We start from the raw sequence: 16822 nt of genomic DNA, 5'->3' as shown, positions 1-16822 counted from the left end.
TTTTTCTCTAATCATATTCGAGTGCTCTCCATCCATGAACACATTTATTTAGGGGCAAACGTGTCGAGTATTGAACTAAGTGAGGAAAACCATTATGGCATCCAGGTGCTAAGCATCAGTCAACAGAACAAAACTAAACTAAAGCGTGTTAGAAGTCACAGTGATTCATTGTGACAATATATTCAATCAAGACTCCCACTTACCTTGATTAGCAGGGAATGTTTTTAGCTGAATGCTGTCGACCAGGTGGTTGATGGAGAGCTTTGGCCAGTGAAGGTACAGCTGGCAACCCTGGATCAAAGACACTTTAACTTGATGGTCCTGTGCCAGGATATCCTACAAATAACAATAGAGGACATTGTCTCAGTGGTGGTATAATTTTAGGACACATACAGTAGCTAGGGATGCACAATATATCGGTACCATATCGGTTATTGGCTGGTATTAGATATTGGATAATACCTATAATTGGATATTTAATTGTATTTTTACATGTAGATTATCTTTGTCATCATCTAACGCTCAAAGTTAAAAACATCAATAAATTTAAAAACAATGTGAGATGTTATCTTTATCTATCAGCAATAACATATCAAAAATCTATCATGTAAAATATATGTGCATCCCTAGTTTTTGGTTTGCAAAGGACATTTGTCTTTTGTGTTATATGAGGTAACACGCTGCCACACCTTTTTTACTTTCTCGTAGCCAGAGCGAGATATTTTGAGAATCTCGCAGGTCTCCAGTGTCAGGACACACTGGATGTTGTTGGCATCTCCATCTACAAGTTCACAAGATCCAAAAGATCCTCCGGCTGCAATCTAGAACAAATTCAGTACACTGTATGAAAACCTTTTCAAAATGTTGTTCAAGAGGACAGAACTCAGGGACATTATTTACTTATTTACTGTATTTACTTAATTGGCCCCGCAACAGGTTGGTTATCGTTTCTAATTTTGACAAGCTTCACTATTGGATTCAATACTGTTGTGTGATGGAACAAACTGCCACATTACAATGAATTATTTCTACTAGTTTTCTTTAAAGAAATGGTTGAATTAAGCACTTAACTATACATAAATATTCTACAATATATTACTTAATTAAAGTAGGCCTATTGTGAACAACTGTGACCACAACATTAAAAATGAACTTCAAATGAAATTACATAAATTTACCAAGTCAATCCAAAAGAATCACACTTTTCTAGTAAAGGGATGTTTTGTCCAGCTGATGAAAGATAAAAGAAAAAGCATTGACAGCCAATTAAAATTTATCCAATTTGAAAGCGTGCACTGCAAATCATAACCACAGCAGCACACTTCGAATAAACACAACAATATTGTCATTTGGTGTTGATGCTAATACAGTTATCATTATAGTTTTCATTCTTGATGGAAGCAGACCTTAACTGTATGGACATGGCCATAAATGTTGTGTTTTGCAAAGTTTGCTGCTTCAGTTGCTGTGGTGTTAATTCACATTGTTTCTAGATTATTGTGCAGAGTGATCAGAGCGAACTTTATCACAAAAACCCAAATTTGACTGTTTTTTTGGCCCTGGCACAAAATGACCAGCTAACATCATTGCATTAACCATATCATCAGCACATGGGAAAATGTGAACAAGTACTAGTCACGATTGGATTATAAGAGCAAAGAATATTGCACCTGAAAGAACCATTTACCGGATCATCAAGAACTTCAAGGAGAGAGGTTCAGCTGCAGTGAAGAAGGCTTCAGGACATCCAAGAGTGTCCAGCAATAGCCAGGACTATGTTCTCCTGAGGAGTTGGCTAAGGAGTCATGTCACCACAAGTGCAAAACTTGTTCAATATTGGCAGCAGGTGGGTGTGACACATCTGCACGCACAGTGAGGCCAAGACTTTTGGACAATGGCCTGGAGTCAAGAAGGGCAGAAAAGAAGCAAGCCACTTCTCTCCAAGAAAAATATCAAGAACAGACTGAAATTCTTTAGGAAATACAAGGATTGGACTGCAGAAGACTGGTGCAAAGTTATTTTCTCAGATGAAGGCCCCTTCCAACTGTTTGGGACATCTGGAAAATCGATTGTCCGGAGCAGAAAAGATGGACGCCACCTTGAGTCGTGTGTCGTGCCAAAAGTGAAGCATCCTGAGACCATCCATGTATGGGGTTTCCACTGCCAGGAATAAAGAATGGTATTAAAACGTCCTGCAAGAGCAACATCGATCCAGTAGCAATTTGGAGATGATCCATGCATTTTCCAACATGATGGAGCACCATGTCACAAGGCAAGAGTGATAATGAACTGGCTCAGAGATCATTATATTAAAAGATTAGTTCACTTTCAAGTGAAAATTAGCTTTACTCACCCTCAAGCCATCCTAGGTGTAAATGACTTTCCTCTTTCTGATGAACACAATCAGAGATATATTAATAAATATCCTGACACATTCAAGCTTTATAATTGCAGTGAACAGGGGTTAAGAGTATGAAAAAAATATCTATATTTAACAAGTTTTGAAGTAAAATATCTAGCTTCCGCCAGACCGCCTTCCGTATTCAACATATGAAGAAAGTGTAATACACTCAGAGTTCAAAAAGTTTCTGCTACGTCCTACGCCTTCCATATTTAACTTAAGCCGTATGGAGAATGTTTATGATGGATGGATGTGGACGGATGCACTTTCTTCAGCTCATACTCGTGACACCTGTTCACTGCCATTATAAAGCTTGGATACATCAGAATTTTTATTAAAATATCTCTGATTGTGTTCATCAGAAAGAAGAAAGTCATATACACCTTGGATGGCTTGAGAGTGAGTAAAGCTTGGGGGAAATTTCAATTGAAAGTGAACTAATCCTTTAAAATTTTGGATCAATGGCCAGGCAATTCCATAGAGAACCTGTGGTCAATCAACAAAAGGCAAGTTGACAACCAGAAGTCCAAAATTGTGATCAACTCCAAGCACTAATAAGGAAAAAACGGATCGCCATCAGTCAGGATTTGGCCCAGAATCTGATATCCAGTATTCCAGAGTGAATTGCAGAGGTTATGAAGAAGAAGTGTCAACACTGTAAATATTGACTCTTAGCATATGCTGAATGTTTTTGCCAATAAAAGCCTTTAAAACTTATGACATGCTTATCATTGTTTTCCAGTATACATTAGAAACGTGAAAAACAATCTACAAATACTGAAGCAGCAAACTTTGTGAAACAAAACTGATGTCACTGCCAATGCTTTTGGCCACGGATGTAGATTAGAAAAGAGCAAAAGAATGTCAGAGAATATGGTAGTCAGCAACAATTGCCAAGGTAGGCATGGTAATGTTTTTAAGGTTAGGTTAAGCAAAGGGCCAATTTAAAGTTAACAACTGATAGCCAAGTAGTGTAATTGTCTACCGTAGAGGCTGCCTGATCCTCTTTAATGGTTTCATGGCTGAAGGGTTTCACTGAGCCCTTCAGAACGAGGTAAAACCCATTATGTCCGAAAACTGTAATCAGAAAGAAAGAAGATAAGAAGAAGAGATAAATAAGGCAGAAGACAACATACTCAATTAGAAAACTCTCCACTCAACAGTTACTGTTCAGCTGTTTTGGGTCAAAACACTTTGCGCTTTTATGCAGGTGGACAAGAGGCTGACTGAATCTTATCACAGTATCTGTTATGTGCAGAAAAAAATAAAATTCCACAAACTACAATGATTCAAAAAGGAAAACAACACTAGAGATGTGTCATACAGTCATTTGGAGCCTGTCTCATCCTAAAAAAGACCAAAAATGATGTATAAATGGATGCATGCTGATGGGTTCTAAAGGTTCTCTTGCATTCAACTTTGTAAAATAAACTTTTTATGCGTTTTGGCCTTTAATTTTCAAGACAACAGCATTTTGGGGGCCAGAAAACACAAACTTCTGAAAACAGGTTTTAAAGGGCAAGTTTTTGAAAACAATATACATCGTCTCCATGTAAACTACAAGAACACGAATCTGTGAAAACAGTATATAGTATATATTCTTTGAGGAATATATACACAGACACTATGAAATGTGCACTTTTTATATCCTTCAGTCATATATCTATGTTTTAAGACAAATAAATCACCTCAAAGATCTGAATGAGATGAAAACTGCTCTCTGAAAGCAAACCCTCAATATATGCTAAGAAAAACAGACTCCACAACATCTCTCACTCCTCACACGCAAACTTTTCAGCCTGGCGCAGACGGCTATCAACAGCAAATCACAGTGTTTATGCTCTGTAATCATCTGCAGCTAAAACTTGCATCCATAACGAAGCCCTTCCCCGCTCCATCTGTGACATACAACACGCCACAGCCATTACCGCCGCTCCAGACGAATCAATAAAGAAATCTCCATCTCCAAAACACCAGACGTTTGCAAAACGGTAACCATCGCAGTAAAGGCACGAATTCATACTTTCATCAAATTGTCTTTCCTTTATGTTTTTGCTTAGTGGCCCTGAAAGAATATGTGGCTGTTATTGAGCACAGATTAGCAGACGAATGAACACATCGATAGAAAATCAAGCATGCAGGGTTGGGTTCTCAACCTTTTAGAAACATATCCAAACACCTGACAATATTTAAAGGCAAGACTGAAAGATGAAGTCAATGAAAGAGGTGTTCGATTTGTCTTAACAGATTGTGTTGCATGAGGCCACTGATATATAATATATAAACTAACAGTTTCGAATGAGAGAATCTTCTTTGGAGAGTGATTTCAAAGCTAAATGTTTTTTCTTTATAAAATAATCTAATAATCTGATAATCTTCATTCATAGATAAAATGTTCTGAAGCTGATAAACCTGCTATAAATTGGAAAACTATGCACAATTCATTTATAAAATAAGTGTGGATGATTTCCCATCTGCCACTGTACAAAAACACAAATGGTGGATAAAAAATGATAGAAGAAATAATCTCCAAGTGAGACAAAAAGTCAATGCCTGTCAAAAAGAAAAGTGATTTTCTACACTTTTCTATGATTTTCTGTTATACCAGGTCTTATGGGTTATTACTTTACAATGCATACTAAGCAATAACTACTTACATTTCAAATGGTTTATGACAAAGTTATTGTGTGAGTCCAGAAGACTCTGAATATAGTGCACGGATCATATGAACCACTTTTATGATAATTTTTTGATGTTTTTTTTTTTTTGTCCTATTGTATTTGAAAATAATGGCCAGGATATTCTTTAAAAAAAATAATCATACAAATCTTTGTGTTTCTACATAAAAAATGAAGTTATTTGAATTTTGAATGTCATGTTGGTGGGTAAGTGATGATGAATTATCATTTTTAGGTGTACTATCACTTTAAGAGTGTATGCACTCTATTCCTGACTGTTTATGTGTGACTGTGTGTGTGTATATATATATATATATATATATATATATATATATATATATATATATATATATATATATATATATATATATATATATATATATATAAAACTTACTGATCTGTCCTCGGTCCCAGGTCTCGACTCTGGTGACGGTACTAATCTGTTTCAGCTCCTGCGAGCCCAGCTGAGAGGTCAGACTGTGGACTCCCTTCAGCAGTTTATAAATGACATGATGCTCTGACTGGGATCTCTCAATAGGGCTGTAAAACACACAAAAAATAACAAATTCATTTTTCTTAACAGAAAGTGACATCTAAAAAAGTACATCTTGTCCTCTCAAAACCTCTCATCTTGTCCTCTTGACCTCTCAGAATGAGCTACCATCTAAACACCTCTCAGAATGAGCTACCATCTAAACAACTCTCAGAATGAACTACCATCTGAACACCTCTCAGACTGAGCTACCATCTAAACACCTCTCAAAATGAGCTACCATCTGAACACCTCTCAGAATGAGCTACCATCTAAACACCTCTCAGAATGAACCATCTAAACACCTCTCAGAATGAGCTACCATCTGAACACCTCTCAGAATGAGCTACCATCTGAACACCTCTCAGAATGAGCTACCATCTAAACACCTCTCAGAATGAGCTACCATCTGAACACCTCTCAAAATGAGCTACCATCTGAACACCTCTCAGAATGAGCTACCATCTAAACACCTCTCAGAATGAGCTACCATCTGAACACCTCTCAGAATGAGCTACCATCTAAACACCTCTCAGACTGAGCTACCATCTGAACACCTCTCAGAATGAGCTACCATCTGAACACCTCTCAGAATGAGCTACCATCTGAACACCTCTCAGAATGAGCTACCATCTAAACACCTCTCAGAATGAGCTACCATCTGAACACCTCTCAGAATGAGCTACCATCTAAACACCTCTCAGAATGAGCTACCATCTGAACACCTCTCAGAATGAGCTACCATCTGAACACCTCTCAGAATGAGCTACCATCTGAACACCTCTCAGAATGAGCTACCATCTGAACACCTCTCAGAATGAGCTACCATCTGAACACCTCTCAGAATGAGCTACCATCTGAACACCTCTCAGAATGAGCTACCATCTGAACACCTCTCAGAATGAGCTACCATCTGAACACCTCTCAGAATGAGCTACCATCTGAACACCTCTCAGAATGAGCTACCATCTGAACACCTCTCAGAATGAGCTACCATCTGAACACCTCTCAGAATGAGCTACCATCTGAACACCTCTCAGAATGAGCTACCATCTAAACACCTCTCAGAATGAGCTACCATCTGAACACCTCTCAGAATGAGCTACCATCTGAACACCTCTCAGAATGAGCTACCATCTGAACACCTCTCAGAATGAGCTACCATCTGAACACCTCTCAGAATGAGCTACCATCTGAACACCTCTCAGAATGAGCTACCATCTTAACACCTCTCAGAATGAGCTACCATCTGAACACCTCTCAGAATGAGCTACCATCTGAACACCTCTCAGAATGAGCTACCATCTGAACACCTCTCAGAATGAGCTACCATCTGAACACCTCTCAGAATGAGCTACCATCTGAACACCTCTCAGAATGAGCTACCATCTGAACACCTCTCAGAATGAGCTACCATCTGAACACCTCTCAGAATGAGCTACCATCTGAACACCTCTCAGAATGAGCTACCATCTGAACACCTCTCAGAATGAGCTACCATCTGAACACCTCTCAGAATGAGCTACCATCTGAACACCTCTCAGAATGAGCTACCATCTGAACACCTCTCAGAATGAGCTACCATCTGAACACCTCTCAGAATGAGCTACCATCTGAACACCTCTCAGAATGAGCTACCATCTGAACACCTCTCAGAATGAGCTACCATCTGAACACCTCTCAGAATGAGCTACCATCTGAACACCTCTCAGAATGAGCTACCATCTAAACACCTCTCAGAATGAGCTACCATCTGAACACCTCTCAGAATGAGCTACCATCTGAACACCTCTCAGAATGAGCTACCATCTGAACACCTCTCAGAATGAGCTACCATCTGAACACCTCTCAGAATGAGCTACCATCTAAACACCTCTCAGAATGAGCTACCATCTGAACACCTCTCAGAATGAGCTACCATCTAAACACCTCTCAGAATGAGCTACCATCTGAACACCTCTCAGACTGAGCTACCATCTGAACACCTCTCAGAATGAGCTACCATCTAAACACCTCTCAGAATGAGCTACCATCTGAACACCTCTCAGAATGAGCTACCATCTGAACACCTCTCAGAATGAGCTACCATCTGAACACCTCTCAGAATGAGCTACCATCTAAACACCTCTCAGAATGAGCTACCATCTAAACACCTCTCAGAATGAGCTACCATCTGAACACCTCTCAGAATGAGCTACCATCTAAACACCTCTCAGAATGAGCTACCATCTGAACACCTCTCAGACTGAGCTACCATCTGAACACCTCTCAGAATGAGCTACCATCTAAACACCTCTCAGACTGAGCTACCATCTGAACACCTCTCAGAATGAGCTACCATCTGAACACCTCTCAGAATGAGCTACCATCTAAACACCTCTCAGACTGAGCTACCATCTGAACACCTCTCAGAATGAGCTACCATCTAAACACCTCTCAAAATGAGCTACCATCTAAACAGCTCTCAGAATGAGCTACCATCTAAACCCCTATCAGATTGAACTACCATCTTTATAATGGGTGTAAAAAAGCACATCTTGTCCTCTCACCACTTTGACTGTCGGGTGGAGGTCTGCTGTGGAGCTCGCACAAGTTGCGGGCTCTGCAAATGTGCACATCGAGGGCGGATATCGACCACAAAGGTGGCGCTCACGGGCACCCTTCTGAAATCTAAAATTGACAAATGGAACACCATACGGCCTCGTGGACTTAACGGACATGTGCACGCGGCAGCTATTTTAAGTCCACAAGACCGAAAGTGCTATGAAGTGTGCCATTTGGGACAGGGCCAATGTCTACAGTCATTATGGTCAAATGATTTATCTCCTGATACAGTTGAGTACTGCAGTCAACTAGCAAAAGCTACTAGTGACCAAAAGAACAGCGAATTGGAGACCTGCAGCTATCATCACGCCTTCAGAGTCCATTAAAGACAATCTTTAAAAGACTGTGGGATAAACTGACTCAAAATCTAGTCTCATCTGCATTAAAGTAAGTGTGTGTCCTAGACAAACCCCCTGCAGCCCAAACAAAAAAATCCTTGATCTTTTTACACCCTTTCTGTCCTACAGGCACCATCTCATCTTAATGAAACCTGAACACTTGCTATTAAGAAAACTCTCTGCATCATGTTATTATGTTTAAAGCTAATTCTTAAGGGAAAACTAGCGTCTCAGAGTGTGATGATGATGATGGTATTAGCATGGTGTCTAGTTCCATGGGCATCCAACAGATAAAATCTCAACCGCAATAGCCGGGGAGGAGTTTAGCCATCAAGACCACACCGCTGCCAGCATGAGTGAGTAATCACAATGCCGACAGGCTGTGTGTGCACGAGTTTGCTTATGCTGGATGAAGGTCACATCCATCAATCAATCCTTTGTGAGCTTCTGCGTGTGCTTGTGTGTTCGGTAAATCAGTGTCAGTCTCAATAGAGCTAGCTTTGGACAGGGAAAAAGAATAAAAGCTCTCAAACTATTCTGTGTTGTATTGGAATATTTCTAAAGTATGATTGACATCCACCAGCATTTCCATGCCAAAAACAAGAAAAGTTCCTGTTATTGCACATTCATGTCCCCATCATTTATAATCTTGAAATATTGTACAAAATATTAAACTATATGTACACTATATATACCCTATTTCTGAAACTCTGTTTACCTTCCTTAAATTATTACAAAAGCATATTGATTTGAGTTCAAACGGTACTATACAACAGAAATGACTCACCAAAGAGTCTTCAAACATCTCAAATGCATTATACACCTACATTTTGTTAATCTTTGATTCACTCCAGACTACAAATCAATAAATACAAATGCATTCGCTAAAAACACTACACAGATGGCAGAGCTTAGTCCTAATAGCGTTAGCAGAGATGTACAAGCATGAGTTTACAATTTACAAGAACGTCTCGCATATAGTTTGGCAGTCTTAATTTCAGGGTTCACAAAACATCCTCTGTGCACCAAGTTTGAAATTCCCCATCCTCCTGCCAAAGCGCTACGTGGATAAAAAGAAACACATTATGCAGTTAAGATAATGGGATATCATCTTTACACTGTGGGTCATTTCTGGAGTGAGAGCAGAACTGGCTTTTAAAAGATACAATTAGCAGTAACATCATCTATCCATGGATGGGAATGAGGCAATGTTCATGTCAGGTCACCTGATCAAGCCCTGAGTTTAACATTTAAGGTCATTAAGAGACATTATGGAAAGTTTAGATATTCCTGGTTTCTACAGAACAAGTCGATTCAAAAGACTGTACTAAATTAATTTTTATTTAATGAGAATTACAAAGAAATGTCTATGAACAAACCGCTTCAATGTACAGTGGTACATTTTTTAGAAAATTAATTATTTATACTTTTTTTTTTTCTAATTACAGGCCATATTGGTAATGCAGATAATTCATGGAAGTAAAGCTCTTTTTTTTTTTGCATTTTTAGCTCAAAACAATCAGGTTTGTTTGGTTGACAAATATGAACTTTATAAGCTTTATAACTTTACTTCACAGCAGTGTGTTGTGTATGTATTGGCTGTAGCAAGTCCCATACTTGCTCTGCAGCAGCAACAATAACCAATAGCAACAGCAGCAATAAAAGCAGTTTAGATATAGAGAATGGCTTCATAAGGTGAACTTCCTTATGTATGAAACTAAAGCCATAGCCTTTGTAAGTTAGATCAGATATCTCTTTGATTCGGAGTCTAAGAAAACGGCATTGAAGTCCAACCAATCAGATATGCATCTTACCAGCTTTTCATTCATCCTCTTTTCTTAAAACCTGACTAAAATGCTACTTTAACAAAAGTGCATTGTTACGAAACAACAGCATTTCACGTCAAAGCCCAAATTAAACCTGAAAACTCTTTTTTTGTGTTGAGATTTTGCTGGCCGATGAATAACAGAAGCTGACTAGGAAATGATCTCTGGCTTAATTCCAGGATTCTCGTTGACATTTCCATATACTTCCATTAATTATGAATTCTCTGTAGATAATAATAATAATAATTGCAAGCTTTAATCCCTCCATAAGATTCTAATTAACTGGAGGGAACTTATCACTGAATGAATAGAGAAAAAACTGAATTATAACTTTTTTTTGTGAGAATATCTGCTGATTGCAGTACATACAAAGCCTGTGGTGCTGAATAAAAACAGCAGAAGTGAAGGAGAGAGAGGGAATGAAAAAATGAGGCAAGAGGAGGTGGCTGAGATAATGAAGAACAACTTCTGAATTCCCAGTAGAGTCCCATTCTACAAAGCAAGTGCCATTTGTATTCTTCATATATGCATAAAAAATGACCTACACAAATAGTAGTTGATGCTAACTTTTACAATGTAAAGTCACTTTCTAAAGTTAGTAAAATGATGAAAAAGCCTAAATAAAAGCTTAAATTCAATCTGTTCATCATATAATGCAATCATGTCTCTTCAGAAAATTCGGACTAAAACACTCAATTCATATATACATTTGTTTTACAATCTCTTTATGAACTTTTTGAAGCATCAAATGGTAGTTGCGTAGTTGTCAGTGGAGGGACGGAAATCTTTCAGATTTCATTTAAAATATTTTCAGTTGCGATCCGAAGATGAACGAAAGTCTTACAGGTTTGGAACAACAGTAAATGATGAAAGAAGTTTCATTTTTGGGTGACCTATCCCTTTTGATTATTATTTAAAACAGTGTTTCAAAATCTTACAAAAAGCACTTTAAAATAGCCTTATCAAACTGTAAACAGCATGAGTTTCATAAAATTACCTTTTTTTATAAAAGCAAAGAGTGAAAAACAATAACCTCAACAAAACAAAGAGAAAAGTAGTGTCATGAAGAGTCTAAAGCAAAGACAATCTCATTTCACCTCCCATGAGAATGGTTAAGGACAGTTCTCCATGTTTGTGCTGCTCAACTCAGGAGACAATTACAGCAGCATCAGAGGGGTTTCAGTGGCCAGCCGCTTTCTCTGAGCAGCTTTCACAGGTCTGTCGGACAGCGAGAGGCTTTGTCTTTCAACAAACAACTGTAATAGTCCTTATCTGAGGAGCAGGCCGCCTTTACAACACTATCTTATCAGCCACCAAATACTTTCCTGCGAACAATCTCCAGAGAATGCACCGGGAAAATTGCCACTAAACCGAGAGCAGCCACTGACATAAATCACCGAGAAAGAGGTACATCGATAAGAGCTATCTCAAAGTTAAAGCCACAAAGCTGTTTTGGGGTCAGAATGGCCAGCAAACTTAATTCAAATTCTAAGTGCCACTTTACTTTGAAGATAAAAAGGAAACCTTCTCCGGGTAATCAATTCAATCTGAACGTGCAAATCTCATCGCTGATAACCTCCACTGTCTTTCCTTAAATTGTCTGCAGCACTTTTCTAGAGCTCAAGTAAAATAGAAGGGAAAAAAGTCAAGGCAGTCTTCAAAAAAAGAAAAAGAAAGAGGTTTCGTATTTCTTTTCATCCCTTTTATACCACCAAGAAAGACAGAACAGACAAGACCATAGCTGCCTTAGTGGAAACATCCATTACTGTATCCACCATGTCTAATATCAGTATTAGATATATTATTACAGTCTAATATCCCTGCTGAAAAAGTCCCGTGGAGGTCCCGGTTGGTTTATTCTGGTTAGTGCCAATGTAGTGCTAGTCTTAAACGGAGATATTGGTAACAACATTGGATCCCATTGACTTTAATTGTATGGACAAAAAAAGAGAGCATCATTGATTGACCCTTGCACCCTTACTGGTTAGTTAAATCCTAGTTAAACAAAACAGGAGCACCATTAAAGGCTCACTTTAAGTTTGAGAGAACTAAACAAGCATTTATAACAGTTAGTTGGTCTTCTGTGATTCTGCTTAATTGAAATCCACCAACCAGAGCTTGGCTGCTATGGATGTGTGAGAGAGACAGAGAAGAAGTGATGTGTTTCCTCACATGTAGCAGCTGTCAGAAGTCTCAGTTTCACAGCTGGTTCTAAGGTTCTCCTGCTAACAGCCAAAGAGTCCAGAATCCTGACAAAACAAAGCTCAAGCACAAATTATAACTGTCAGAACTGTTAAATAAGACTCCGCAGCCAACATGTGTGTATGTCATCAAAACTGGGAACGTTTTTTTGGACCAAAACACAACTCTGTGAAAACAAAACCCTTTCACACGCCTAGCAGGAGATTCTGTTAAATGGAAAAACTAAAGTCATTGTTTAAAAAAAAAACAACAACACACAAAACACATTTTCAAACTTGATATTGCATCTCATAAACATTTTGGGCACAGTGAGGAGGTTTGTCAGCAGCACCCTGTAGGGATCAATCATTCTTCAAAATTTCTGCCATAAAATCCTATTATAAAGCAAAGACATTGAGATCAGTGCACAGCTTTCTGCTTTGCATTTGTTTGGGCCAAACACTTAAATTTATTGCTTAAAAGTTGCTATTTCATAGCTCAGAAGACTTAATCGACTTCACTTGCCCTGTAAAAAAAAGAAAAAAACTTTTGTCAGATAACCAAAAAAAAAAAAAAACATTTATCATGTATCATTTATCATGCTCCTAAATTAACTGTTTGGTTCAGGTGCAGTGTTATTTTAGTATTATTTACATACTATTATAGCATTTATTAATATTTTGAATTAACTTTTACTCATTTTGTTATTCATTGTTGTGTACTTTTGCCATATTTATTAAACACACACACACATTTAGGGGCCAAGCACCAAAGGTGCGATGGCACCTATTGTATTTGTTGCCGTTCTTCCGCTCTGGGAGTCTATGGCAGAACCGCTTGCGGGAAAGTTATGAAATTTGGCACACTGATAGAGGACAGTCCCAACATTAACTACAGCAAATTTGGTGTCTCTAGATCAAACTCTCTAGTGTCACCACTTGTCCAAACTTTCACTCAAGTTTACGCTAATAACTTTTTAACCATAAAAAGTTAGAAACAAATTTTTTTGTTCCTCTGATTCCATGGCTCAGTATGATTTGATTGCCTTTTACGTCATTTTCTGTCATGAAACTTTTCCGTGCATTTCGGCACAGCGCCACCTACTGGTTCAGAGATTGCAAAAATGGCTATTTTTGCTTATACCTTCTGAACAGTTTGGCCAAAAAGGATAGAACTTGTTAGATTCAAGGCAGCATGCTATTTGAATGATATGAATGATATTCAATTTTACCATATCGGCCATTTTGGGCATCGGACATTTTGTATTTTTTAGCAAAATGCTGTACGTTTTGCCCACATTAGCGTATCATTACGAAACTTGGTATGGGTCATCAGCACGATGCCCTGAAAGAGCCTTAGAAGTTTTGAGACAGCACCACCTAGTGGTGAAATCAATTATTCATATGCTCATAACTTTTGGTGTGGTTTTCATGGGAGTCATCTCCTTAGATTCCTGAATCCTTGCCGAGTCCAACGATACCTAACATGGTAGGTTTAAAACAACGTCTGTGAATATCTTTGAAACTGTTAGTCCGATCGAGACAAAACCACCATAGGAAATTCGGTAACATAGGTTGTTGGCTATACGTTTAAGCCCAAATGCCAAAATTTTAATAGCAAGTTGGCAAAAAAAAAGCAATCAAAGTCATGCATGGGTCATTTTTATACATATTCATGTCGATAACTCCTAAACGAATTTTGACACACTTTTTTATGGGCACACTCTAAGGACACATAAAAAAATTTGTGATATTGCACCTGTTGGTGACACTATAACTGAACAAAATATGAAATTGCCACTACCTACAATAAAGTATATGAAATAAAATGCTATATTTTTCTGATGATTTTACTTCTTGCTTCATGCTTGGCCCCTTAAAGGCTGCTTGCAGTTATATTTTAATTTGTTGTGGTTAGTTAAACATAAAAGTATCTTTTCCCGTTTGTTGTCAAGGAAATATTTTTAATTAATGTTTTCCATCAATTATTGCTCCTTTTACCAAAAAACATTTTTTATAGTTTTAATTTGTTAACATTAACTACACTGTTCCAAGTCAAACATAATTTAATATGATTGAAAAAATCTGAACACATAAGGTTACTCCAAAAAAGGTTAAGGCTCTGACCCACAAAAGGGGTAAACTTTCCCTCGGAAGATTTATATAAAAAATGTTTTAATAAAAATGGAAACAAATTAAACAAATTTTGAGCTACACTCTAAAAAATGCTGGGTTAAAAACAACCCAAGTTGGGTTGAAAATGGACAAACCCAGCAATTGGGTTATTTTAACCCAGTGGTTGGGTTAAATGTTTGTCCAACGTGCTTGGTTGTTTTTATTTAACTCAACCGTTGTATAAAAATTACTGTATTGCTTGCTTAAAATGAACCCAAAATATGCTGGAAATTAACATTTATTAATATGTTTAATAAATAAGCATTCATTAATAAGATAATGAATAATAAACAATAAACATTTATTAAATTGCTTATTAATAAATGTACACCTTTTGATTATTATTGTTGCCTCTAGTAATTATGTGTCTGATTTTTAATTTCTCACCTATTTTGGATTCATTTTAAGCCAGCCATATAGTCATTTTTAATCAGTAGTTGGGTTAAATAAAAACTACCCAGCAGGTTGGGCAAACATTTAACCCAACCACTGGGTTAAAACAACCCAATTGCAGGGTTTGTCCATTTTCAACCCAACTTGGGTTGTTTTTAACCAAACATTTTTACAGTGTATAAAGACGTAAATAGTAAGCCCACATAATTTGATTTTGAATATGAAAACATAAGAAAAGGTCTGAGATCATATTTAAATCTCTGACCTTTAATTGCAGACTTTGGTATCTTGGGCTCAAATGTGAGGACAGTGAGAGACATTGCTGAGATCTTTTCTAAAACTCTAGAGGAAACAAAAGCCATAATCATCTGTTTCTCAGTAGAAAAACATGAGAAGCAAAAGACATTGTTTTATGTGATTTTTCTTTCCTGCAAGCTGTAGAGTTGACATGAAAACAACAGAATCAGGCCAGACTACTAAGTTACAGTCTGGAAAAAGACATTTTGAATACTCAGTTTATATTAAAGCTAGTTAAGTCAATGAGTTCATTTATTCGGCTTTGGGACAAATAAATCCTTTAGGTGTTAGTGTTGCTCTAAAATCTGACAAGGGAATCTGGTCCAAAGCACCAAGCCTTGATTGACCTGCCCAGAACCGGACTTTCCCTTCTTCCCAATCCCTTTCGACCTCTCCAAAGATGATGATGTTTCCACTGCAGCTGTTGTTATACTCAGAGTTTCTCTTGTAAGAAACCTCACTCCTCCAGTAAAGAGATTTACCAGTGCACTTATCCCCTGACTCCATCACTCAGAACCGTCAGCGATACCATTAAAATACAGTCTGGTTAATTTCTCTCTGGTTCTCCTTTCCCACTGTGAAGAGTAATGTAATCCTGGGTGTTTCTGAGTTTCTTAATATGCCAAAATATTAAATATCTGATCATGAATGTCTTCTGAAAAAACAAACTGATCCACAGCAAAGTGAGAAGAAAGGATTTTCTGGCAAACAAAGAGAAACTATGCAACTTCCAACCTCCAGAGCACCAGGAGAGATGGTTTATTGGCAGTACTACAATACATCAGACTTGGTTTTGACCTGGTAGAGGCAGGTTAGACCAGTTTGGACCAGCAGCAAACCATCTACCATGTTGCACACATCAGTTTTACCACCTCTAGGCTGCACCGGGCACTACTGGGCTGAAATAAGTCATGTTGAATAAATCCCAAATATCTGTGAATGTCCATTGAGCACTTAAGCCTTGAACTTGCCATTTAATATACAGACCACAAATGACCACCAATTATCAAGAAAGAAGTACATTCAAATATCACCATCGACTGAGAATTAGATACAAAAGAGGTACAAAAGTTTAGGAGGATTCTTTCCCTGCTTTCCTTTGGCATCCTCACATACACAACAGCCCTCATCAGCCGTTTCCATAACAACATCTTAAACAGCAAATACAATGGTGGTTTAGAACTGTAGGCTGATAGGGAACCCGGCCAATCGTTCTCCACACACATAAGCCCCAGAGCTTTCCAAATGATCTAAAATTTAAGAAACTAAACATTTCACATGATATACACATCTGAACTGCACTAGATGATAATCATGCCTGTTGGCTGAATATATAGATGATGACAGACATTAAAGGATTAGTTCACTTCAGGATTAAAATTTCCTGATATTTTACTC

At 37.8% G+C, this 16822-nt stretch overlaps 1 protein-coding gene across 1 annotated transcript in view; it reads right to left on the bottom strand.

The window, feature by feature from the left end:
* cnbd1 (cyclic nucleotide binding domain containing 1) overlaps positions 1-16822 on the bottom strand; it is a 60403-nt gene that overhangs the window by 26162 nt on the left and 17419 nt on the right. Inside the window, exons 5-8 of the mRNA XM_067377160.1 lie at positions 5474-5619; positions 3387-3478; positions 690-821; positions 204-336 (exon numbers count right to left, since the gene is read on the bottom strand). Coding sequence (XP_067233261.1) covers positions 204-336; positions 690-821; positions 3387-3478; positions 5474-5619 — 503 coding nt within the window. The remainder of the gene's footprint in view (positions 1-203; positions 337-689; positions 822-3386; positions 3479-5473; positions 5620-16822) is intronic.

Source organism: Chanodichthys erythropterus, chromosome 23, assembly GCF_024489055.1.
Source record: "Chanodichthys erythropterus isolate Z2021 chromosome 23, ASM2448905v1, whole genome shotgun sequence".
In the NCBI taxonomy this organism is placed as follows: domain Eukaryota; kingdom Metazoa; phylum Chordata; class Actinopteri; order Cypriniformes; family Xenocyprididae; genus Chanodichthys; species Chanodichthys erythropterus.
Note: the sequence above shows the minus strand (reverse complement) of the source record. Positions and strands in the feature narration are given on the sequence as shown.